Source organism: Loxodonta africana, chromosome 9 (assembly GCF_030014295.1).
Source record: "Loxodonta africana isolate mLoxAfr1 chromosome 9, mLoxAfr1.hap2, whole genome shotgun sequence".
NCBI lineage: Eukaryota > Metazoa > Chordata > Mammalia > Proboscidea > Elephantidae > Loxodonta > Loxodonta africana.
The window spans coordinates 48,702,825-48,730,419 of NC_087350.1; the positions used below are offsets into that span (position 1 = coordinate 48,702,825).

Genomic DNA, 27,595 nt, shown 5'->3' on the forward strand with positions numbered 1-27,595 from the left:
TCCTCTTTTCTTGGGTAGTGCCTCCCTCATCCCAAGTATAACCTGTCACTCATAAAATTCTGCTTCTCTGCAACTCTTATTTTAACAGTTGAAGTGTCACTGTAGCACTCTATTAACTCCTGGAGTCAACAGGTAACTCTTGAGCCCTGGCTTTCAGCTCCTTCCCAATAACTGTAGTTCTTGACTGCCCTCGTCGGGAAGCACCACAGTCTAAGACAGGGCAACGGCTGGAGCAGCCAATGGTACTGCTGGCTAGACAGCTACTAGCCACTGAGCGGATCTCGCTATTGTGGGTGCTACAATTAAACGGGCTTTGGGACAGCAAACCAATTACTCGCACCCTAGAGAGAAAATTTTTTAAAGTAATGTTCGTACTAAAATACGGCTTTGCTTTATCAAGAGTCTGAAACACATTGTGACAGTGGCATCTTACAGAAATTGAAGCTTGTACCATAAGTTGTAGTTGTTCCATATTTTGAATATCACCTTCTTAGAATCTCCATAGTTTTAGCTAAAATACTCTTTAGAAAGAATAAAACCAGACAAGAGAGCTCTGTTAATAAATTTTCTCATTCTAGGAATCACATTATTTGTAGCTTTTACAAAAGTAGCATTTCATTCAGTGAAGCAGCTACCAAAACAAATCCACATTACCTAAGTATCTATAGTAAGAGCAAAATAAAATTTCAACATGACCTGGTAATAATGAGTGATCAAAAACTGCTGCCACCTGAAATGAAACTGGTGGGTGGGAGTCCAGGTCCAAGTGCAGGTGTCTACAGCACAAAGTCCACTTGCCTCAATCACAACTGGCACGAAGGTTTAAGTTGCCAGTCGGGAGGTGGGTTAACTTACCCCCATTACCTCCTCTAGGCTAGGACTGGAATATATAAAATATGAGGAATTAGATTTTTTTAATTGGCCTGCTTAGAGCTGGTCTTTCAGAAATATCTTCTTTCCTTTTTTAAAGCTTCTCTCATAATAGCAAGTAGCATGCATCATCTGTGCCCAGATTTGCATAATTACCATAGTTTATTTTTGTGCATGCCACTCAAGGGCCAGATCCTATTTTTAGTTAGCCTCAGTGGTATTCTGCTCAGCCTTTGCAGCTTCGTAGGACTTGGTACAAGAAGTCACATGCCTATGGAAACTGTCCCTCCACATAAATCTCTTTGCACAGATATTACACTCGTACGGCTTTATGCCTGTGTGAATTTTCATGTGTCCCACAAGATGATGCTTCATTTTGAATTTCTTACCACAGACACCACAGCCATAAGGCCGAAGACCGAGGTGCATGCTCATATGTCGATCTCTCTGACTCTTGTGAGTAAAACTTTTTCCACACTGACAAGGATACAGCTTGTCAGTGGCTGAGAATCCTAAGTGAGAAGCTTCTTCTTTAATTCCTGTTACCATTTCAATATTCTCACTGTAGCCTGCCGCTAGGGAAGTCTCCTGTCTGTGCCCAATTAGATTCCCATCCGACCTCTCTCCAGAAAACTCTTCCATGGAAGAGCCATAGAAATCCACCTGTTCATCATAATTGCTTTCCTCAGCCTGTTCCTCAAACTCTGCTTCTACTTTTTTTTCCCCAATGTGAAAGTCCTCCTCCACTCCTGAAGGCTGGATTGAATGCTCTGTCTGCATGGTATTGATGGACTCAGTGACCTGGTGCTCATCATAGGTGGCATGCACGTCCATGCCCTCGCAAGCCTGTTCAAAGCGCTCAGGCTTCACGTGGATCCAACGTTTGTGAGCCATTATGCTGGGCTTGCTGTACATGGGCCGGGTGTAGTGGAAGTCGGCGCTGTCACTGGCCCCCTCCTCCCCATCCTGGCTTGTCATCTCAGTGCTCAGCCGGTCATGCTCTGTGGATGAGTTGCTGGGAAGGTATTCATGCTCAGTGAGCTGAGAAGACAGCTCATCTTTGGTGCTTTCCTCTTCATTTTCTCCATCCCTCAGTTCCTGGGCTTTGGGGAAATCAGCATGCCCCCCTGAGCCCAGCTCAAAGCTCTCTACCAGACCATTATAACTACTGCTGCTTGGAGACTGGTGGTCACTACCATGGTTTAGCTTTTGACAAAGGACGGTAGGGTTTCCCTCTAAAACCTCAGTGCACTTGTCTACCACATGCCACATTTGGAGGAAGCTTGCTGCTGTTAAGTAACTAACAATTTCTGGAGCAGGCATTACTAGACGTCCTGTGTAACTAGATAGGAGAATGTTCTCAAACACTCTTGGGTTCATCACATCAGGTAAGACAATTCTCCTGCTGTTTTTCAGCAGTACCTGGTCAGAAAAGTAGGGTGAACTGGCAGCAAGAACAGCTTTGTGTGCCCGGAAAATATGGCCTTGGACAACAATGGAGACATCACATAATTGTCCCTGCTGGCGCTGCTGGTTCAGTTTCTGTAGAATGGTGCTGGAAAAATCAGGAAATTCTACTCGAAAAGAGTTTGTTCCAGGCTCCATTTCATCACAAATCTTGTTCCGTGCTACAAGAGAAATAAAAATTACTATTAATTACAGCTCAAAGCAAGTTTTTTTCCATCCTCTTCTGAATCACTAAGAAAACTAAGACGAGTTCCAAAGCTCCAAAAAGTCCCCTCGCTTGTGGGTACTAGTGAGGTAGAGCATTCATTCCCTCCTTGTCTTTCTAGAACTGTTCTGTAGGATTCTGGGCTCAGAATAAGGCTTCTGGTACAAATATGGCCAAAAGCAGTAATCATTCACCATTTTTCATTCTGTTAACTCTTGACTTTTTTTCTTATCGCTGTAGGTGAGAGAACAGAATCCACAAGCAACTGAATTTATAAGCTGTACAAATTCTCAAATAAAACAAAGAAAATATTGAAATATTTATACACTGAATATATTAATATTATTAAAATACTGGAACTTTTAAGAGGCTTCAGATTGAACTCACATTTGCCAAGGTGGGCTGAGGGGGTATGTGAAAATAGAATTGTGAGAAGAAGGAAAATATATGCAAAGGCTCTGAAGTAGAAATGAATTCTGCAATTTCAAGGAACTGAAAGGAGACCATTAGGCTAGAGTTCAGGGAGGGAGCAAAGAACAAAAGGGCTGGAGTGGAGAGGCCAAAAGGGCTGGAGTGGAGAGGCCAGACCAATGGTGCCATGGTAACTTCACCAAAAGGGCACACTTGCTGAGGCCCTGCAATATGAGGGTTTCTCTAGCTGATGTCAGAATCTTGGCCCTGTAGAAAGAGCTTCTGATGATGTGAAACAGAAGGAAATTTCAAGGTAAGATAGTCTTTATATCTGGGGGTCTAACTGTTCAGAGTTACAGACCAAACGAACAACAGCAAAAAAAAAAAAAAAAACCCACTGCCATCAAGTCAATTCCAACTCATAGTGACCCTATAGGACAGAGCAGGGTTTCCCACAGGGTTTCTTAGTCATCTAGTGCTGCTATAACAGAAATACCACAAGTGAATGGCTTTAACAAAGAGAAATTTATTCTCTCACAGTCTAGTGCGTACAAGTTCAAACTGAGGGCATCAGCTCCAGGGGAAAGCTTTCTCTCTCTGGAGGAAGGTCCTTGTGATACATCAGTCTTCCCTTGGTCTGGGAGCATCTCAGCGCAGGAACTTCAGGTCCAAAGGACACACTTTGTTCCCGGCACTGTTTTCTTGGTGGTCCCCAGGTCTCTCTGCTCGCTTCTCTCTCCTATATCTCAAAACAGACTGGCTTAAGACACTACCTGATCTTGTAGACCTCATCAATATAACTGCTGCTAATTCATCTTAATACATCATAGTGATAGGATTTACAACACATATGGAAATCACATTAGAAGATAAAATGGCAGACAATCACACAAGGGAATCACGACCTAGCCAAGCTGACAGATATTTTTGAGGGACCAATTCAATCCGTCACAGTTTCCAAGGCTGTAAATCTTTTTGGAAGTAGACTGCCACATCTTTTTCCCACGGAGTGGCTGGTGGGTTTGAACCGCCAGTCTTCCAGTTAGCACTCAAGCACTTTAACCACTGTACCACCAGGGCTCCTCTACAGACCAAAGACAACAGTAAATACTGTCCCTGTAACTGAATGTACTCAATCTGAAGATAAAGTTATAGAAAAGAATAAGAGATTACCTGTGATATTACTGTTAATATATTTTGTAGGGTAAATCAAGCATTAGAGACCATTTCTACCAACAGCAATCAAAATTAAACTCTGTTAGAGATCCCCACAGTCCCATAGTAAATTAAAAAAAAAAAAAAAAAAACTAATAGATTTATCAGTGCTATTTGTCACCTCACTCTAATAGCACTATATTTCCTGCAAATAATGCTCCCCCCTCAACATACATAGAGCACCTAGGAAAATAATGCACACGAGGGTTCTGCGGCTGGCAAAAAAGTGTAACATGCATGTTATTTGCATAAAATACAGTATATTCAAAGATCCCTATATACCAAGTATTATAAATATAATACAAAAGAAACAGACAACCCAAACGAAGATTTAAAGTCGTTTTTGAGGGACAGGGAGAGATGTCAAGGGAAGAAACTAAAGTTTCTTGAGTAATTACTATATGAAAGGGATTATACACCCCGTTTTTTAATGTAATCTTTAGAATGACTTTGCTAATGTAGCTACTGATATTCTCAAGGTCAGCTATTTTAAGATACCAAAATATCAGATTATTAATTAATACTAATTTTAAAAGACAGTGTTTTTAGAATGGAGTGTCAATTTATGGTATTATGTACCTTAAAATAATAACAAAACAAAAATAGAAATGGAAGAAACTTACGTATTTTTAGTTTCAGAAGGAAAAGCTGACATAGAGTAAATATACATAAGAGGCATGTAGGTTCTGAGAACAGATTCTCTGTAAGATCTCACCACTGTGGAATTTTGTTTCTAGTTATGTGGGAAAAAAAGGAGGGGGGGTGAATTATATATGCATATGTAAAAAAAAATTATAGAAAGATGTAATAAAAGAGAACAAAAACTTTCTATCATTTATTCCTAGTGCCCTAAAAGGAATGCACGATAAACAAACTCCTGCATGTATTTCTAGAAACTTATCTACGTATATATCAGAAAAATCATATACATTCTTCAAAAACTCCACCCCAAATGGGTTCATTATCTGCATTCTATTCTGCACTCAGATTTTGTCACTTAATTATCTTGGATACTGTCCCACAAAAAGAGCCAATTCATTCTTTTTAATGGCTGTATAGCTTTCTACTATACGGATGCATAGTAATTTAAGCAGTTCTCTTCTGATAGAATTTCAGTTGTTTGGGGTTTTAAAATGGTAAGTAATGCTTCAATGGATATTTGTATATAACTACCTTGACATACCTTTATAAATATCTACAGGGTAAATTTCTACCAACATAACTGCCAAGTCAAAGGGCTATGGATTGGACAATCTGATGTGTATTACCAAACTACTTTCCAGAAAGGCTGCACCAAGTCACACATCCACCAACAGTAAATGACCGTGTTTTTTTTTTTTTTTACCGCCCCATACCCTATTGACACTGGATGTTAACAAGAAAAAAAGTTCCAAATCTCCTAAGTAAAAAATCCATTATTCATGTTCTTTTGATTTGCATGCCTTTAATTATGAATACCAGAAAGATGTTTACTTGTATTTTACTGAGTATCGACTGCGTGGATCATAACGAATTATGGATAACATTGGGAAGAACGGGAATTCCAAAACACTTAAAAGTGCTCATGTGGAACCTGTACAGAGACCAAGAGGCAATTGTTTAAACAGAACAAGGAGACACTGCATGGTTTAAAATCACGAAAGGTGTGTGTCAGGGTTGTATCCTTTCACCATACTTACTCAATCTGTATGCTGAGCAAATAATCTCAAAAACTAGACTATATAAAGAAGAACACAGCATCGGGATTGGAGGAAGACTTATTAACAACCCACAATATGCGGATGACACAACTATCCTTGCTGAAAGCGAAGAAGACTTAAAGCACTTACTGATGAATAGCAAAGACTACTGCCTCCAGTAGGGATTACACCTCAACATAAAGAAACCAAAAATCCTCAAAACTGGACCAATAAGCAACATCTTGATGAACAGAGAAAAGACTGAAGTTGTCAAGGATTTCATTTTACTTGGATCCACAACCAACCCCCGTGGAAACAGCAGTCAAGAAATCAAACAATGTATTGCATTGGGCAAATCTGCTGCAAAAGACTTCTTTAAACTATAAAAAAGCAAAGATGTCACTTTGAGGACTAAGGTGTGCCTGATCAAAGCCATGGTGTTTTCAATCACCTCATATGCATTGAAAGCTGGATAACGAATAAGGAAGACAGAAGAATTAATGCTTTTAAATTATGGTGTTGAAGAATATTGAAAATACCACAGACTGCCAGAAGAAATGCACAAATCTGTCTAGGAAGCACAGCCAGAATGCTTCTTAGAAGCGAGAATGTCTCACATACCTTGGGCATGTTATCAGGACGACCAGTCCCTGGAGAAGGGCATCATGCTTGGTAAAGTAGAGGGTCAGTGAAAAAGAGGGAGACCTCAATGAGAGATGGACTGACACAGTGGCTGCAACAATGGGCTCAAACACAGCAATGATTGTGAAGATGGCGCAGGACTAGGCAGTGTTTCGTTCTGTGTACACAGGGTCACTATGAGTCAGAACTGACTCGATGGCGCCTAACAACACCAACAACAATTATGAATGAGACTCATGCTCTAAACAGGGCACTTGTATCTCCTCTTTCTATAAAGCATCAGTAATATCTTCTGTTCAAATAAATAAACTGGACTATTCATCTTTTTTTTTTTTTAATAATTTTTATTGTGCTTTAAGTGAAAGTTTACAAATCAAGTCAGTCTGTCACACAAAAGCCTATATACACCTTACTACATACTCCCATTTACTCTCCCCCTAATCAGTCAGCCCGCTCCCTCCCTCCAGTCTCTCCTTTTGTGACCGTTTTGCCAGTTTCTAACCCTCTCTACCCTCCCATCTCCCCTCCAGACAGGAGATGCCAGCACAGTCTCAAGTGTCCACCTGATACAAGTAGCTCACTCTTCACCAGCATCTCTCTCCTACCCATTGTCCAGTCCCTTCCACGTCTGATGAGTTGTCTTCGGGAATGGTTCCTGTCCTGTGCCAACAGAAGGTTTGGGGACCATGACCGCCGGGATTCCTCTAGTGTCAGTCAGACCATTAAGTCTGGTCTTTTTATGAGAATTTGGGGTCTACATCCCACTGATCTCCTGCTCCCCCAGGGGTTCTCTGTTGTGCTCCCTGTCAGGGCAGTCATCGGTTGTGGTCGGGCACCATCTAGTTCTTCTGGTCTCAGGATGATGTAAGTCTCTGGTTCCTGTGGTCTTTCTGTCTCTTGGGCTCATAGTTATCATGTGACCTTGGTGTTCTTCATTCTCCTTTGATCCAGGTGGGTTGAGACCAATTGATGCATCTTAGATGGCCGCTTGTTAGCATTTAAGACCCCAGACGCCACACTTCAAAGTGGGATGCAGAATGTTTTCATAATAGAATTTATTTTGCCAATTGACTTAGAAGTCCCCTTAAGCCATTGAACTATTCATCTTGATTGGTAGTTTTTTTTAATTCAAAAATTAACCCCTTGTTTTATGCTGTAGTTTTTTTTTCCAGTTTGCTGACTTTATGGAATTTTTTTGTCACAATATAATTTACGTAAATTAACCAATCTTTGCTCTTATGATTCTCACATTTTCTGTCAGGCTCAGAAAGGCCTTCCCCACTCCAACAATATTTTAAGAAAATGAAAAGAGTTAAAGATATACCTTATTTTATTATGCTTCACTTTATTGTACTTCACAGATACTGTGTATTTTACAAATTGAAGGTCTGTGGCAACCCTGTATCAAGCAAGTCTTACTAGTGCCATTTCTCCAACAGCATGGGTTCACTGAGTGACTCTGTGTTACATTTTGGTAACTCCTGCATTATTTCAAACTGTTATGGTGATCTGTGATATTTGATGTTACTATTGTAATTGCTTTCGGGCACCACAAACCCTGCCCATATAAGACAATGAACTTAATAAATGTTGTGTGTGTTCTGACTGCTCCTATGACCCGCTTTCTCCCTCTCCTTGGGCCTCCCTATTCTCTCAAACACAATATTGAAATTAGGCCAATTAATAACCCTACAATGGCTTCTAAGTGTTCAAGTAAAAGGAAGAATGGCACATCTCTCACTTTAAATCAAAAGCTAGAAATGATTAAGCTTAGTAAGGAAGGCATGTAGAAAGCTGAGATAGGCTGAAAGCTAGGCCTCTTGGGCCAGTTAGCCAAGTTGTGGATACAAAGGAAAAGCTCTTGAAGGAAAGTCAAAGTGTTATTCCATTGAACACACGAATGATAAAGCGAAACAGCCTTTTTGCTGATATGGAGAAAGTTTTAGTGGTTTGTATAGAAGATCAAACCAGCCACGACATTCCCTTAAGCCAAAGTCGAATCCAGAGCAAGGGCCTAACTCTTCAGTTTTAAGAAGCCTGAGAGAGATGAGGAAGCTGCAGAAAAAAAGTAGGAAGCTAGCAGAGGTTGGTTCATGAGGTTTAAGGTAAGAAGCCCTCCCTGTAACATAAAAGTACAAGGCGAAGCAGCAAGTGCTGATATAGTAGTTGCAGCAAGTTATCCAGAAAATCTAAGATAACTGAAGGTAGCTACACTGAACAACAGAATTTCAGTGTAGATGAAACTGTTTCATACTGGAAGAAGACGCCATCTAGGACTTTCATAGCTAGGGAGGAGAAGTCAATGTCTGGCTTCAAAGGACAGGCTAACTCTCTTGTTAGGAGCTAATGCAGGCGGTGACTTTAAGTTGAAGCCAATGAACATTTACCATTCTGAGTCCTAGGGCCCTTAAGAACTATGTTAAATCTACTCTGGCTGTGCTCTATACATGGAACAACAAAGCCTGGATAACAGCACATCTGTTTACAACATGGTTTACTGTTTTAAGCCCACTGTTGAGGCCTACTGTTCAGAAAAAAAGATTTGTTTCAAAATATTACTGCTTACTGACAATGCACCTGGTCACCCAAGAGCTCTCATGGAGATATACAAGGAGATTAACGTTTTCATGTCTGCTAACACAACATCCATTCTGCAGCCCATGGATCAAGGAGTAATTTCGACTTTCAAGTCTTATTATTTAAGAAATACATTTCATAAGGCTACCAAAAGGTCAGAAGTTTGAATCTACCAGATGCTCCTTGGAAGCTCTATGGGGCAGCTCTACTCTGTCCTATACGGTCACAATGAGTCAGAATTGACTTGATGGCAACCGTTTTTTTTTTTTTTTGGTGGGGGGTTTATAGCTGCCATGGTGATTCTTCTGATGAATCTGGGCAAAGTAAATTGAAAACTTTCTGGAAATGATTCACCACTCTAGATGACATTAAGAACATTTATGACTCATGGGAGGAGGCCTAAATACCAACATTAACAGGAACCTGGAAGCAGTTCATTCCAATCCTCATGGATGACTTTGAGAGGCTCAAGATTTCAGTGGAAGAAGTAACTGCACCTGCTGTGGTAACAGCAAGAGAACTAGAATTAGAAGTGGAGCTTGAAGACATGACCGAATTGCTGCAATCCCATGATAAAACTTTAACAGAAAAAGAGTTGCTTCTTATGGATGAGCAAAAAAAAGGTTTCTTGAGACAGAATATGCTCCTCGTGAAGATGCTGTGAACATTGTCTAAATGACAACAAAAGATTTAGAATATTACATAAACTTAGTTGATAAAGCAGCAGCAGAGTTTGAGAAGTCTGACTCCAATTCTGAAAGAGGTTCTACTGTGGGTAAAACACTATTAAACAGTCGCGTGCTAGAGAAATCTTTTGTGAAAGAAGAATCAATTGATGTGGCAAACTTCATTGTTGTCTTATTTTAAGAAGTTGCCACAGCCACCCCAACCTTCAGCGGCTACCACCCTAATCAGTCAGCAGCCATCAACACTGAGGCAAGATGTCTACCAGCAAAAAGATTACGACTTGCTGAAGGCTCAGATGATGGTTAGCATTAAGCAATGAAGTGTATTTCTTAATAAAGGTATGTACATTGTTTTTTAGACATAATGCTACTACTGTACACTTTAAAGACTACAGTATAGTGTAAACATAATTTTTATATGCACTGGGAAACAAAAAAATTTGTGTGACTCACTTGATTGTGATATTCACTTTATTGCCGTCTTTAACGGAACCTGCAATATCTCTGAGGTATGCCTGTATTTAGTTTTTTCCAGGTATAATTTTTAAAAAGCATTTAAACCTTTAATTTACAAAGAGTTTGTTTTGGTATAAGGAGTAAGGTTGGGATCAAGGCCTTTTCCCTCCAAAATCATTAGCCTATTTTTTCAACACCATTTATTAAATAACCCATTGTTTTCCTCATAGATTTCAAGTATCTACTGTGAAATTTAAATAACAGAATAAGACTTTTAAAAACAGTTCTACAAAAAATAAATGTCATGTATCTTTATTTGTAACAGTATCAACATAGTAACAGTCCTTATATTTTAATAGGTACCTGACCTTTGCTCTTAACTTTGGATGAGTGTGGCATTTCTATACATTCCCTGTCCTTAGTAGTATGTAAAACCCAAACCTCTCCTACAGGTTTTCCTGCTATATAAGCAATATTTGCAAACTCACAGGCAGCTGTGACCTATATTAAAAGTACAGTTGCTGTTTCAATTGCTTAAGACTTCCATAGAAGTAATTAACTCACTTAAAAAAAAATCACAAAGCACTATATACAAGGCACTGTTGAGGATTTGAAAGATGATCAAGAAATGTTACTGTCTTTAGAGAACTTATAATTTTATAAAACCCAAAAAAACCCACGGCCGTTGAGTTGAGAAACACATGTGCATAATGCTGTCATTCGAGGTAACCCAAACCAAAACGAAACCCAGTGCCATTGACTCGATTCCGACTCATAGCGACCCTAAAGAACAGAGTAGAACTACCCCACAGAGTTTCCAAGGAACACCTGGTGGATTTGAACTGCCAACCCTTTGGTTAGCAGCCACAGCACTTAACCACTATGCCACCAGGGTTTCCATTCAAGGTAAAGCCTGCTAAAAGTATAAGAGAGTTATAAACTCAGAAAGAATTCAGAGAAGGGGACCTGGTGTGTCCTACAGTTATATTTACTATACTATAAACCTTAGTATAAGAGGAAGACTTAAAGGTAGGCATATAATTCTTCTCATCTACAATACACTGGCTGAAATAATCCAAGAAATAAGAAAAATGAGCCTAAATCCTACAAACTAGAGAATAGTGCTATCCACATATCACAAACTATTTTTTAAAATAATTTGTATTGTGCTTTAAGTGAAAGTTTACAAATCAAGTCAGTCTCTCACACAAAAACCCATATACACCTTGCTACACACTCCCAATTACTCTCCCCCTAATGAGACAGCTCGCTCTCTCCCTCCACTCTCTCTTTTTGTGTCCATTTTGCCAGCTTCTAACCCCCTCCACCCTCTCATTTCTCCTCCAGGCAGGAGATGCCAACATAGTCTCAAGTGTCCACCTGATCCAAGAAGCTCACTCCTCACCAGCATCCCTGTACAACCCATTGTCCAGTCCAATCCATGTCTGAAGAGTTGGCTTCAGGAATGGTTCCTGTCCTGGGCCAACAGAAGGTCTGGGGGCCATGACCACCAGGGTCCTTCCAGTCTCAGTCAGACCATTAAGTCTGGTCTTATGAGAATTTGGGGTCTGCATCCCACTGCTCTCCTGCTCCCTCAGGCGTTCTCTGTTGTGTTCCCTGTCAGGGCTGTCATCGGTTGTGGCCGGGCACCATCTAGTTCTGGGGGTCTCAGGATGATGTAGTTGCTGGTTCATGTGGCCCTTTCTGTCTCTTGGGCTCGTAATCGCCTTGTGTCCTTGGTGTTCTTCATTCTCCTTTGATCCAGGTGGGTTGAGACCAATTGATGCATCTTAGATGGCTGCTTGCTAGCGGTTAACACCCCAGAAGCCACTCTTCAAAGTGGGATGCAGAATGTTTTCTTAATAGATTTTATTATGCCAATTTACACAGATATCCCCTGAAACCATGGTCCCCAGACCCCTGCCCCTGCAACAGTGACCTTCGAAGCATTCAGTTTATTCAGAAAACTGCTTTTGGTTTAGTCCAGTTGTGCTGACCTCCCCTGTATTGTGTGTTGTCTTTCCCTTCACCTAAAGTAGTTCCTATCTACTATCTAATTAGTGAATGCCCCTCTCCCACCCTCCCTCCCTCCCCCTCTCATAACCACAAAAGAATATTTTCTTCTCAGTTTAAACTATTTCTCAAGTTCTTGTAATAGTGGTCTTATACAATATTTGTCCTTTTGCAACTGACTAATTTCACTCAGCATATATTGCCTTCCAGGGTCCTCCATGTTATGAAATATTTCACAGATTCATCACTGTTCTTTATCATGCATAGTATTCCATCGTGTGAATACACCATAATTTATTTATCCATTCATCCGTTGATGGGGACCTTGGTTGCTTCCATCCTTTTGCTATTGTAAACAGTGCTGCAATAAACATGGGTGTGCATATATCTGTTCGTGTAAAGGCTCTTATTTCTCTAGGATATATTCCAAGGAATGGGATTGCTGGGTCATATGGTAGTTCTAATTTCTAGTTTTTTAAGTAAGTGCAAAATCGATTTCCAAAGTGGCTGTACCATTTTACATTCCCACCAACAGCACATATCACCAACTTTTAAGAACCTGGAGATAGGGCCAAATTAAAGGGAGATAATGCCCCTGCAACTCCACCTGCTAAAAGCCAGGGTGGGCCATGGGACAGGTTCTGCAGATTGGCAAGATTCAGAGGTGGCTGCATTGGGATACCAAAGATTGTACACTGCCTCACCAGGAAAAAAAAAGTCTTGACATGAGAGGGTGGGGCTCAGGAGCCCAAGAAGGAGGCAAAGGCATAGTCATCATTTGCCGCCTGGGCCAAAGAGACTAAAAGTAGGACCCTGGTGTTACAATTTCACCAACAGAAGAAAGTGCACAGAAACTAAGCTCTCCTTCTAAGAGTGCCTAAGGCCTAAGCTTCAGCCCCAGTCATCTCACTCAAGCTAACCTCTGGTGTCAACTGGTTCAGTGCGTCCTCCAGCTTAAGTGCTATGAATTGATTCTCACAGCATTCAGGTAGACAGTGAGGGACCCAGAACAACCCACTCGGAATGAAGAAAAAATTTCAGACTTGAATAAAAGAAGATGAGACAAGACAGCAGAATGATATGAGAAAACAGCAGACTAAATTAATGACAAGATGTAAAGGAAACTAATAACAGAATCGAAGTTTGAACAAGCAATAAGGCACAGAATTGAGACTGTAGAAAATGGAATCAATAATGTGGAAGGCACTTTGGGCAACTTCTATAAGAACACAGGAAAAGGTTAAAATATGAAACGGTGCGAGAGAAAATAATAGGAGAACAGAGACTAGAGACCCAATGTATGGTTAATTAGTGTTCTTGGAAGAAAGAACAAAATGAATGGAGTAGATGTAATAAACAAAATGTTTAACAGAAGAAAGCTTTCCTGAGAGGAAAACCTTGAGTAGATTATTCAGAAGAGTCTTGTTTCAGTCAGTAAAAAAAAAAACCAAACCCAACCTGTTGCCATTGAGTTGATTCCAACTCATAGCAACCCTACAGGGCAGAGTAGAACTGCCCCACAGAGTTCCCAAGGAGTGCCTGGTGGACTCGAATTGCCAGCCTTTCGGTTAGCAGCTGTAGCTCTTAACCTCTACGCCACCCTAGACTAAATGCAGCTCTGGTCCTGCCAAACAAAACTTAAAGGGAAGCCTCGAAAGGATCAATCTGTTTCCAAGTAGCTTAACTGTGTTCCAGAACAAGAATATCTACGTGATACAAAAATATCTAGCACCCAACAAGGTAAAATTCATGCCTGGCATTTAATAAAAACAAACAAACAAACAAACACCACGCATGCAAAGAAAAAATAGAATCCATAATAAGGAGGGGGAAAAAAAATCAATAGAAACAAACTCAGAAATGACAAAGATTTATACAGTTGGGAGACAATTCTACATTCCATATGTTCAAGAAAGTAAAGATTAAAAATATTAGGTAGAGACACAGTAGATATAAGAAAAAGAGCAAATCAAACTCCTAGAAATGAAAAATACACTGAATGGAATAACAGCAGAATTGAAACTGCAGAAGAAAAAATTAGTGAACTTGAAAACAGCAACAGAAACTACCCAAAACGAAACACAAAAGAGAAAAAAAAAAAAAAATGAACAGAGCATTAGTTAGCTGCGGGACAATGTCAAAATGCCTGATATGCATGTAATTGGAGTCTCTGAGGTGGGGAGAGACAAAAAACTATTTGAAGAAATAATAGCCAAAACCTTTCCAAATTTGATGAAAACGATAAACCCAAGGAGTTCAACAAACCCCAAGCACAAAAAACATTAAGAAAACTAAACCAATGCAAGTCATGATCAAATCACTTAAAAACCAGTGATGAAAAGAAGATTTTACCTCTAGACAAAAGACCAATAAGGAAAGAGAGGATGTGAACAATACTATAAGCCAACTAGACATAACATGCATATAACATTTCACCCAATGGTAACAGCACAATACACATTCTCCTGTGTACATGGACCATTCTCTAAGATAGACCACACACAAGGTCACAAAACAAATCTGAAACTTAAAAAAGACTGAACTCATATACACAGTATCTTCTCTAGTCACAATGGAATGAAACTAGAAATCAGTAACAAGGAAAACTGGAAATCTCACAAATATTCAGAAATTAAATAACACACTATTAAAGAACCAGTGGTTCAAAGAAGAAATCACACAGGAAATGAGAAAATACTTAGGAGATAAATGAAAATAGAAGCATTAAAAAAGAAAAAAGATCTCAAATCAATAACCTAACTTTACACTTGAGGAACTAGAAAAAGAAGAGCTAACTAAACCCAAAGCTGCCAGAAAGAAGGAAATAACAAAGATTAGAGTGCAGATAAATAAAATAGAGAACAGAAGAATAATAGAATCAATGAAATCAGAAAGTTGGTTCTTTGAAAGGATCAACAGAATCAACAAAGCTCCAGCTAGACTGACAAAGAAAAAAAAAAGAGAAGATGCAAATAACTAAAATCAGCAAGGAAAAGTGGGGTATTACTACTGGCCCTGCAGAAACAAAAAGGATCATAAGAGAATGCTGCAAACAATTGTATACCAATTAATTATATAACCTAGATGAAATGGACATATTCCTACAAACACATAAGCTACCTAAATTGATTTCAAGAAGGAATACAAAATCTCAACAGACCTGTAACAAGTGAAGAGATTGGGTCAGTAATCAAAAACCTCCTAACAAAAGTTCCAAACCAGATGGTTTCACTGGGTATTTCTACCAAACATTTAAACAATTGACACCAATCCTTCTTAAATCCTTCCAAAAAATAGAAGAGGAAACACTTCCTAACTCATACTATGAGATCCGCATAATCCAGGTATCAAAGCCAGACAAAGACGCCACAGATCAATACCCCTTAAAACACACTTGCGAAAAATTCTCAGCAAATACTAACAAACTGAATCCAATAGCATATTAAAAGCTTTATACACCATGTCCAAATGGGATTTAACCCAGGAACGCAAGCGTGGTTCAACATAAGAAAATTAATCAACATAATACAAGCCACATTAATAAAACAAAGGAAAACAAACACATGATCATCTCAACTGATGCGCAAAAGGCATCTGACAAAATCTAATACCCTTTCAGGATAAAAACATTCAACAAGATAGGAATAGAAGGGAAATTACTCAACAAGATAAAGAGTGTTTATGAAAAACCAACAGAGAACCTCATACGAAGTGGAGAAAGACTGAAAGCTTTCCCTCTAAGACCAGGAACAAGACAAGGATGCCCACTTTCACCACTGCTATTATTCAGTATTTTACTGGAAGTTCTAGCTAGAGCAATTAGGTAAGAGAAAGAAATAAAAGGCACCCATATCAGAACACAACAAGGAATCCCAGATGGAGCAGGAGAACAGTGGGATGCAGATCCCAAATTCTTATAAAAAGACCAGACTTAATGGTCTGACACTAGAGGGACGCCAGAGGTCATGGTCCCCAGACCTTTTGTTAGCCCAAGACTGGAACCACTCCCAAAGCCAACTTTTCAAACAGGGATTGGACTGGGCTATAAGAAAAAAAATGATACTGGTGAGGAAAGAGCTTCTTGGGTCAAGTAGACACATGAGACTATGTGGGCAGTTCCTGTCTAGAGGTGAGATGATAAGGAAGAGGAGGACAGGAGCTGGTTGAATGGACACAGGGAATACAGGGTGGAGAGGAGGAGTGTGCTGTCTCATTAGGGGGACAGCAACTAGGAATACACAGCAAGGTGTGTTCAAGTTTTTGTATGAGAGACTGACTTGATTTGTAAACTTTCACTTAAAAGCACAATAAATAAAACAAAATAAAAGGAAAAAAAAAAGGTACCCATATCAGAAAGAAGTAGAACTACCCTATATTCATCCAAATAACACATATCTTCTGCACTGAGGAGGGAGCGCTTGGCAAACAAACATAGGAGGCACATTATTTGGGTAAAATGCTGTATCTTTATTTGCAGATGACATGATCCTATAAGTAGAAAAGCCCAAAGAATTCAAAAGAAAGTTACTAGAGCTCATAAATGAGTTCCACAAAGTCACAGGGTACAACATCAACACACAAAAATCAGTTTAGTTACTATATAGCAGCAATGAACAATTTAAAAAGGAAATTAAAAAAACAATTGCATTTACAATAGTATCTAAAAAGAATAAATTACCTAGGAATAAATTTAACCAGGAGGATAAAAGACTTATACACTGAAAACTATGAAACACTGTTGAAAAAATGAAAGAACTTATAAATAAATTGTAAAGACATCCTGGCTTCATGGATTGGAAAATTTAATACTGTCAAGATGTCAATACTACCCAAAGTGATCTATAGATTCAATGCAATCCCTATGAAAATGCAAACAGCCTCTTTTGCAAAAATGGAAAGCCAATCCTCAAATTTCATGAGAAATTACAAGGGGTCTCTACAGTCAAAGAAATCTTGAAAAAGAAGAACAAGGCAGGACTCACACTTCCCAATTCCCAAATGTACTCTAAGGCTACAGTAACACAAACAGTCTGGTACTGGTGTAAGGATAGATATATAGACCAATGGAATAGAAGTGAGTCCAGAAATAAGCCTACACATCTATAGTCAACTGATTTTCGATAAAGGTGCTAAGTCCATTCAATGGAGAAGGAATAGTTTCATCAATAAATGGTGCTGGGACAAATGGATCTCCACATGTGAAAGAATAAAGCTGGACTCACACCTTACATCATACCCAAAAATTAACTCAAAATTGATCAATGCCCTAAATATAAGAACTGAAACCATGAAACTCTCAGAAAATACAGGGGTAAAGCTTCAGGATCTAGTTTTTTATTTTTATTGTGCTTTAAGTGAAAGTTTACAAATCAAGTCAGTATCTCATACAAAAACTTATATACACCTTGCTATACACTCCTAATTGCTCTCCCCCTAATGAAACAGCACACTCTTTCCCTCCACTCTCTCTTTTCGTGTCCATTTGGCCAGCTTCTGACCCCCCTCTGTCCTCTCATCTCCCCTCCAGATAGGAGATGCCAAAATAGTCTCATGTGTCTACTTGATCCAAGAAACTCACTCTTCACCTTTTCTATCCCACCGTCCTGTCCAATCCCTGTCTGAAGGGTTGGCTTTGAAAATGGTTCCTGTCTTGGGCTAACAGGTCTGGGGCCCATGACCACCCAGGTCCTTCTAGTCTCAGTCAGAACCATTAAGTCTGGTCTTTCTATGTGAATTTGGAGTCTGCATCCCACTGCTCTCTTGCTCCCTCAGGGGTTCTCTGTTTTGTTTCCTGTCAGGGCAGTCATTGACTGTAGCCAGGTACCATCTAGTTCTTCTGGTCTCAGACTGATGTAGTCTGTGCTTTATGTGGCCCTTTCTGCCTCTTGGGCTCATGATTACCTTGTGTCTTTGGTGTTCTTCATTCTCCTCTGCTCCAGGTGGGCTAAGACCAACTGATGCATCTTAGATGGCTGCTTGCTAGTGTTTAAAACCTCAGACGCCACTCTCCAAAGGGGGATGCAGAATGTTTTCTTAATAGGTTTTATTATGCCAATTGACTTAGATGTCCCCTGAAACCATGGTCCCCAAACCCCCGCCCCTGCTATGCTGGCCTTCGAAGCGTTCAGTTTATTGAGGAAACTTTTTTGCTTTTGGTTTAGGCCAGTTGTGCTGACCTCTCCTGTGCTGTATGTTGTCTTTCCCTTCACCTAAAATAGTTATCTGCTATCTAATTAGTGTATACTCCTTTCCCTCTCTCCCACCCCACCCCCACTCTCATAACCATCAAAGAATATTTTCTTCTCTGTTTAAACTATTTCTCGAGTTCTTATAATAGTGGTCTTATACAACATTTGTCCTTTTGCAACTGACTGATTTCACTCAGCATAATGCCTTCCAGATTCATCCATATTATGAAACGTTTCATAGATTCTTCACTGTTCTTTATTGATGTGTAGTATTCCATTGTGTGAATATACCATAATTTATTTATCCATTCATCCATTGATAGGTACCTTGGTTGCTTTCATCTTTTTGCTATTGTAAACAGTGCTGCAATGAACACGGGTGTGCGTATATCTGTTCATGTAAAGGCTCTTATTTCTCTAGAATGTATTCCAAGGAGTGGGATTGCTGGATCGTATGGTAGTTCTATTTCTAGCTTTTTAAGGAAGCGCCAAATCGATTTCCAAAGTGGCTGTACCATTTTACATTCTCACCAGCAGTATGTAAGTGTTCTAGTCTCTCCACAACCTCCAGGACCTATTTTTTTTTTTTTAATAATTTTATTGTGCTTTAAGTGAAAGTTTACAAATCAAGTCAGTCTCTCACACTAAAATCCATATATACCTTGCTGCACACTCCCAATTACTCTCCCCCTAGTGAGACAGCCTGCTCTCTCCCTCCACCCTCTCTTTTCGTGTCTATTTCACCAGCTTCTAACCCCCTCCACCCTCTCATCTCCCCTCCAGGCAGGAGATGCCAACATAGTCTCAAGTGTCCACCTGATCCAAGAAGCTCACTCCTCACCAGCATTCCTCTCCAACCCATTGTCCAGGACCTAATTTTTGACAATGGAGTTTTAGATACGACACCAAAAGCATAAGCAACAAAAAACAAAATTGATAAAATGGAGTTCATCAAAATTTAAAAGTTTTGTTCATCAACAGATTATCAAGAAAGCCAAGAGACAACCTACAGAATGAGAGAAAATATTTGGGAATCACGTATCTGATAATGGTTTAATATTCAGTACCTATAAAGAACTCCTACAACTCAACAAAAGGACAAAGAACACAAGCAAAAAATGGGCAAAAGATTTGAATAGACATTTCTGTAAACAAGATACACAAATGAAAAGAAGCTCAATATTGTTAGTCATTGCTGTTGTTCAGATGCTGCTGAGTCGCCCCCTGACTCATGGTAATACCATGTGTTACAGAGCAGAAATGCTCTATAGGGCTGTCTTGGCTGTAATCTTTATGGATGCAGTTTGCCAGGCCTTTCTTCTGTAGAGCCACTGGGTGGATCTTCCCCTTAGGTTTAGCAGCCGATCACAAACTGCATGCAGTGCATAGGTGCCTGCACACCTACTAGGATGGCTATAATTAAAGTGACAGACAATAACAATTGTTGTCAGGGATGTGGAGGGATTGGAACCCTTACATATTCCCTGTAAGAATGTAAAATGGTGCAACTGTTTTGGAAAAGTTTGGCAGCTACTCAAAAAGTTAAATATAGAGTTAGCACATGACGCAGCAATTCCACTCCTTAGGTATATACTTAAAATAAAAACATGATGTTCATACAAAAACTTGTACATGAATGTTCACAGAAGCATTATTCTTAATAGCCAAAAAGTAGAAATAATCTAAACGTCTACCAAATGATCAATACCAAAAACCAAATCTGTTGCCGTCGAGCCCATTTCAACTCACAATGACCCTACAGGACACAGAAGAACTGCACCATAGGATTTCCAAGGAGTGGCTGGTAGATTCGAACTGCCAACCTTTTGGTTAGCAGCCAAGCTCTTAACCACTGTGCCACCAGGACTCCAAATGATGAAGAGATAAATAAAGTATTCATATAATGGAATATTATTCAGCAATAAAAAAGAATTAAGTACTGATATATGTGACCATATGGATGCCTCTTGAACACATTGTGCCAAATAAACCTGTTACAAAGGCCACATATTATATAATTCCATTTATATGAAATGTCCAGGATAGGAAAATCCATTGAAACAGGAAGTAGATTTGTGGTTGGTTAGAGGTAGAAGTGGGATCGGGAATGACAGCTAATGGGTAATTTTTTTTTTTTTTAGGGGGATGAAGGTTCTAAAATTAGATTGTGGTAGTAAGTGTACAACCTTATGGATATACTAAAAAACTTCAAATTGAACACTTTGTGCATTTTAAATGGGTGGATTGTACAGTATATGAATTATATCTCCATAAAGCTGTTTAAAGATACAGTAATGCCAGGTAAACTGAGATACCAATACTTACTCTGAAGTTTCACGATGGGGTGACTAGGAAAATGTCATCATTAACAGGAATAATAATATCAAATATAAAATGCAAACATTACGCTAGACTCTGTGCAAAGCACTATATATATTCTATCACATTTAATCTTCAAAACAACCCATACACTAGGCATTTTTATTCCCATTTTACAGATAGGAAATAGACAAAGAGGCAAACTACTTGCCTAAGGTCACACAACTAGTAAGTAGTGAAGTTGGGACTTAAATTCAAAGTACTTATTCAGGCCCTCCCTGGCCTCAGAGGTAAGATAGTATAAAGATAAAAGTGAATACCAGCTTTATAAACAAATAAATAACCTGATTATAATATAAAATACATTCATAACCCCCCAAGCAAATGATTCACCATCTTCAGACTTAATTAAAATATTTGCAATTTTGTCACTTCATACATATTTAAAAAAAAAGAAAAAATTCTGCAGCAACAGCTCTTGCAAAACAAACACACCAACTCTAAGCTCATTCCCCCTATGCTTCATGGAGGCAACCCATTTTTTTTTCTCTTCCCTCGCTGTAGTAAATACACACAACATAAAGTCTGCCATTTGAACCATTTTCAAATGTACAATCTAGTGGCATTAATGACACTCACAATGTTGTGCAACCATTATCACTATTTGTTTCCAAAACTTTTTCGTCACTCCAAAGAGAAACTCTGTACCCATTAAGCAATAAATCCTCATTCCTCTCCCATCCCCCAGCCCATGACAACCACTAATTTATTTTGTCTCTGTGTATTTGTCTATGAGTCGTGGTGGCACGGCGGTTAAGAGCTCAGCCTGCTAACCAAAAGGTCGGCAGTTTGAATCCACAACTGCTCCTTGGAAACCGTATGGGCCAGTTTTACTCTGTCCTATAGGTTTTTTTTTTTTAATAGGGTTGTTATGAGTCACAATCAACTTGGCGGCAATGGGTTTGGTTGGTTTTAGTTTATGCATTTGTCTATTCTAGGGATTCCACAGAAACGGGATCATACAATATTTTTGTGTCTGGCTTTTTCACTTAGCATGTTTTCAAGTCTCATCCATGTCATAATACATGCTAGAAATTCATTCCTGAGTGGAAAGGGGGAGTGTGCTGTCACATTGTGGGGATCGCAACCAATGTCACAAAACAGTATGTGTGTAAATTTTTTTGTGTATGTATAAATTTTTGAATGAGAAATTAACTTGAGCTGTAAATTTTCATCTAAAGCACACACACAAAAAAAATTCTATTGTATCTATGGGCCACATTCTGTTTAACCATTCATCTGCTGATGGACACTTGGGTTGCTTCTACTTTTTGACTATTTTGAATGCTACTGCAATGAACATTGGTGGTACAAAAATAGTTTTTTAGTTTTATTTTAAGCAGAGGATTGAGGCCAACACATCGAAGAATCACCTAACTAGATGACCTTCCATCTTTGATGAGTTTAACAGTAAAAAAAAAAAAAGGTGAGGAATGAACTGTATATCAAGTTTAAATATTCTAAAAACAGAGGACAGCAATATAATAAGGAAGCAGATTCAACAGTACTTTTCTTGTAGTCTTCTAGGGATTTCCTTAATCTGAGCATATGGTAATTTACATGCTTACTGTAGAAAGCATACTTAAACACAGTAAATGTTGCCTTAGTAAACTTAAAGACTGGTACAAATGTACCTGGTACAAAAATAGCAACAACCCATGCCTACCAAAAGTCTTTATATTAGTCAAATGTTTTTTAGTTCACAAGGTACACTACGTAAACTTGGGTCTTGCAACATTTCTGTATTACCACAGTCAATTTAAAGATGGGTAAACTAAAGCTCAGAGAGGTTAAAAGACCTGGCCAAGGTCACACATCTCAGAAGTAGCAGGTCAGCATTTCAAACAGAGGTCTAATTTTAGGTCTAATATTTCCAAGTTAAAAAACTCACTTCAGAGAGAAGATTCTCTGAAATCAGATGTTCTATTAGTACAAAGTACAGCAGTGATTGGCCTTAAAATGTGCAATATTTCCCTTCAGAAGGGAAGAAATGAGAGAACACTCTTGTCTAAACCAATTAAAAGCCTGACAAACTACATTATTATTTTTGCTGAAAAAGAAACCACTGTAGTAGATAATTGAAAAAATTGCATAATTAGCAACTTTAGCTTACCTAATGTAAAGCTGTATTCCTGGGTTAAAGTTCCTTATGCCATGATCATCAAAAAGCAGTATGAATGAATGAAGAGAGACGCATTTTTCAGTTTTGCTTCAAATTGAAATCACATTGACTTCTGAAAGAAAAAATCATGTTGAAAACGTAAGAGATGCTGGTATCATTCACTGTGTACATGTGCCTCACGAATAAAAATGATACATGTGTGAGTGGCAGAAAGAAAACTAAGACTGGTATTTTTGGTAATATTAACTTCCATTCTGTACCTTATCTTTGCCTTTGTATTTTTTTAAATAAACTATTTATTTTGGGATAATTTTGGATTTACAGAAAAGTTGCAAAGATAATGCAGACAGTTCCTGTATGCCTCTCATCCAGTTTCCCTTAGTGCTATTATTACCATGTATATTACCGTGGTACATTTGTCAAAACTAAGAAACCAACATTGACAAATGCCTTTGTAATTCTGCAGAAGTAAAAGGTCCTCTGGAAAAGTGTTTTTGGTCTCCTGACGACTGTCGATCAATACCCTTCTATTGTCTCCTAACGGAACACTTTAGTCAAAGAGCTTGGTAAAACTTATTTCAGGATTTTTAAAAGACAAGTTACCGACTTTATGAAGTTTGATTCACAACTTCCTTCAATTTTAAGCCAGAGTTCAATGTTTTACTTCAACTTTCACTGCAAAAGTTCCATTGTGGTAAACTCTTCAGAACTCAAAGGAGAAAGTATCATTCTAGGCACTAACCTTCACGTACCAATCATCCTCCTATTACATTACAAAAGTGGAAATGTTTTTATCTGCACCCTCACAGTTATTACAATTCAAGATCAGAAACTCAAATCAAGAAAGCAGAAGGCAGAAACAGCCCTTATTTTGTGAACATTATTAACAACACATCAAAGAAAGAAGTTTTTCCCCCAATATGTGACAAGTAAGAGAAAAATCTCTTCCAATTCTAACTGCAAATATAAATAAGATGAAAACGAAAAGTTCATGAAAATGATACAGGCCATATTCCATTGAGTCTAAGATGTACGCTGTTTCACATTTCACAATTTCTGAAATCAAGATGTGATGGCCAGATGGTAGTTTTAATATAGTTGTCACTGCCTGAGACCATGATAGAGTACTCCTGAGAGCCTAATCAATGTTTTTGATGCACAAAAGATGACACAGTATGGAAAAAAACGTGGACATAAAAACATGACTTTAAACTGAAAAGTATTCAGAAGAATTTGACTTGGAATGTTGAGAAGTTTAACGAACACTTTAACCAATTTATTTCACTTTTTTCCTTTTTATATATCATGACGCCACAAAAGGGGTAAGGTGGGCAAACCCCACCTTTATTACTAACTGTATGTGGCAAGAATCAGCATGACTCCAATTCCTAGCTGGAAATGGATTCAGGCTTCACCTTCCCACATTTCCACTCCTTGTCACCAGCTGCTTCAGTGGCAATTCCTCTCTCTGACCCTAACCATCCAGGGTTAGATCAGACCTCACCCCCGGCTATTCTAAGCTGGGTCAAAACATCCCTGGCCACCTGAGGCCAGGTCATCAGGGAACAAGAAGCATCAAGAGTCTGCAGAGCTCCCTGCACTTCACACCAGCTAGCCTCCCTCTCTCTCTTTGGGACTAGGTCACAAGCTAGAAGGACTCTACCCTTCATCGATTGCCTGGGCGGCTTTTCCCTATCACCCAGCCAGCAAGAGCTGGGTCTACACAAATACATGCTGTACTGGCAGACCCTGCTGACTCACTGCCCTTGAGTGTTCATTAATTATCTACAACGGCTCAGAGAATTAATGGATACTGTTACCTATACTTACAGTTACCCGTTTATTATAACGAGAAAGTATACAAGCGTAGAAATACATAGGCAAGGTCTGGGAGAGTTCCCGGCACAGGGCCTCCACTGGTCCCCAGAAACGTGCCACTTCCTCTCCTGTGCGTGGATGCTCTCTTGGAACCAGGAGGTCCCAAAGAGAGCGCCCCGAGGTCCAAGGTCCCCTGGTCGTTAGGACCTCAATGAATATGCATGACTTGAGCCTTAAGGCACAGTTATGATAGATCCAATCAATAAATAAGTATGACTGCATCATATCCCCCTTGCCTTTCTGAGGCCTGTTGCCAGGGCGGGGTCTGCGTAAACCCTACTTATTTACACTTGCTTAAGTTTGGTGGCGTAGTAGTTAAGAGTTCGGCTGCTAACCAAAAAGTTAGCAGTTCGAATTCACCAGGCACTCCTTGGAAACCCTATAGGGCCGTTCTACTCTGTCCTATAGGGTTGTTATGAGTTGGAATCAACTCAACAGCAGTGGATTTTTTTTGTTTCACCTAAGGAGCGCCTGTGGTGCAAACAGTTAAGAGCTCTGCTGCTACCAGAAAAGTTGGCAGTTCAAACCTACCCAGCCGCTCTGCAGGAGAAAGATGTGGCGATCTGCTTCTGTAAAGATTACAGCCAAGGAAACCCTATGAGGCAGTTCTACTATGTTGCATGATGTTGCTACGAGTCAAAATCAACAACAAGTTTAGCCTCGATGTTTTATAAAGACAAAGAGCACCTTAATTAGTCAGCCTATTTTCAGAAACCAGAGTCAAGGCATAAAACCAAGTTCTTTGTCCCACATATATGCATTAGAATACTATTTTTAAAAAGTCTAAGTAAGTCTAAAAGTGCTTTCAGTAAGAATAAAATACAAAGTCTAAGTAACAAGAAAGCATTATGTCATAGTTTATTCAACTGGCAGTGTTTTCTCCCTTGGTCATTCATAAAATAATCAATGGCACTAGGATTCAATAAAATATGGTAGTAATTCAGTTGCTACATCTAATAAGAAAGCTTGACAAACTACCTTAAGGGTAAACTAATAGCTTACATAAGAGAACATAAAAACTTCCCAATGACAGAACACAGGAGAAAAATACATAATTGTGCGTTATGATAATAAAAGGGCTATTTTTCCAACCCTAAGAGCTTTCTTTTGATAGATTTTTTTTCTGAAAAGATTTCTGTAAAATCTTCCTCAAGGTTCCTACTTGCAGCAGATTTTTGTACAGAATCCAAGGAAGGTGGAGGGAGGAGAGTCAGGGCAAGAATCTATTTTTGCTTTAACTAAACTCTCTCTTTCTCTAAGGACCTTCCATGGTCTCTCCTTGGCAGTACACACTGCTATGCAGAGAGCAGGCCTCAGTAAATAAATATAGCTTCAATCAAATGTTTCTAAAAGCTACATAATGAATTTTTAAAAATCACATGTAGAAAAACAGCTTGTTAGTTTCAGGAGTCTCCAGTGAGTACTTTTGTAAAGCAAAGAATAAACCCCCTAATTATTAGGTTTCTCACAACTTAATTGTACATACTGACACAATCTCTGAACTAAGCATGCAGTTCTCCCAGAAATCCTGCTGCTGTTCCAGGAGCCCCTAGAGCAGAGGATCTCAGCCAGAACCCTTTTTAGCCTGTAGTCAGGCCTATGTAAGCAGCTGTAACTCAAAAAGCAGACTCCTGAGAGCTCTGCAGATCATCCTGGGATAAGGGGATGGGGCAAAGTGATGTGGAGGGTGGGTGGGTATAGGGGGTTGTGCAGACCTGAAAAACCATGGGCAAGAAAAGGCAAGGAATCATTAGCTACTATGACCCTGAGATGGTCTCTTGTTGGCTAGCCAGGCCCCCCTGAACCATGACACTTAGTTACTTTGGACAATTAGTTACGTCTGACACCTGTCAGAGTTGAGGCCACTCTGACAAAGTCACCAGTGCCGGGAACTTTACTGGGGTCATGAGTCACCTTCCATGGCTCAGAGGTTTGGGCAGACCTGCTCCACCCCACCCATATCCACCCATTTAGGAGAGCGACAAGAAAGATATAGGCACTGGGAGAAGGAGAGAAACAGACGGCCAAAGACACGTACTAAGGCAGGCCACGAATCAGAGTAAAGACTGAGAGGCGGCGACAGGCTCGACAGACACAGAAGCAAGGTGGAGACAGAGATAAAGACAGGATCCAGATACAGAGATGGGTTCGAGAGAGACAAAGTGGAAATACAATGCTGACATGGTCCAAGTACAAAGACAGAAATGGCAGGTGACAACAGGTTACAGGAAGAGTGACAGAAGTGAAACCCAGAGGGAAGGAGAGACAGATCGAAGTCCGGGCTCAGCCCTTCTCCCGGCCTTGCCTCACAAGGCCTCGTGCGCGGGTGGCTCGGAACCGAGACCACCAGACTGCGCTCACCCAGCACCCCGTAAGGCAGACGGACGGACGGGGACGAGATTTCTAAGCGCTCAGGCCGGCCAAGCTCCACCGCTGGGGGGTGACCTTGGGCGAGACGCTGTCCCAAAGGCCTCGGTGTCACGACTGGCGCGCCGGACGGGCTGGAGACCGCGGCATTCGGACCCGGAGTGCTCGGACTCCAACCTTCCGCGCGTGGCTTCTGCATCCCCGTCAGCAGAATGGGCCCGGCGGGCCAGCTGCGCGCGCACGCCGGGGCCTGAAGAGAAATCCTTAAACCACCCTGGCTTCCTTCCGTCCTCCCTCGCTGCCCGTTGTTCCGATCCCGCCGTACCTGCCAAGGGTTCCACACTCACATCGCCCAACTGCGAGGACCTCTCAATCGCCGGCTACAAGTCGGTTCAATCCGTCGCCGTTGCGACCGCCTCAGCCTGTGCCTCCCGCCCCCG

The 27,595-nt window shown here is 40.0% G+C and overlaps 1 protein-coding gene across 2 annotated transcripts; it reads right to left on the reverse strand.

Annotated features, from left to right (window-relative positions):
• Positions 1-552: 552 nt before the first annotated feature.
• Positions 553-27,595, reverse strand: ZBTB43 (zinc finger and BTB domain containing 43). Of its 2 annotated transcripts, none has more exons than XM_003407725.4 (3): positions 27,481-27,595; positions 22,902-23,022; positions 553-2,498 (listed from the first exon to the last, which is right to left on the reverse strand). In XM_003407725.4, the coding sequence occupies exon 3, from the start codon at positions 2,473-2,475 to the stop codon at positions 1,072-1,074; it is 1,404 nt and encodes a 467-aa protein (XP_003407773.1). In that variant the 5' UTR covers positions 2,476-2,498; positions 22,902-23,022; positions 27,481-27,595; the 3' UTR covers positions 553-1,071. The 2 variants fall into 2 exon arrangements, with proteins under 2 accessions (XP_003407773.1, XP_064147494.1); XM_064291424.1 differs by having other exon boundaries at positions 27,503-27,590.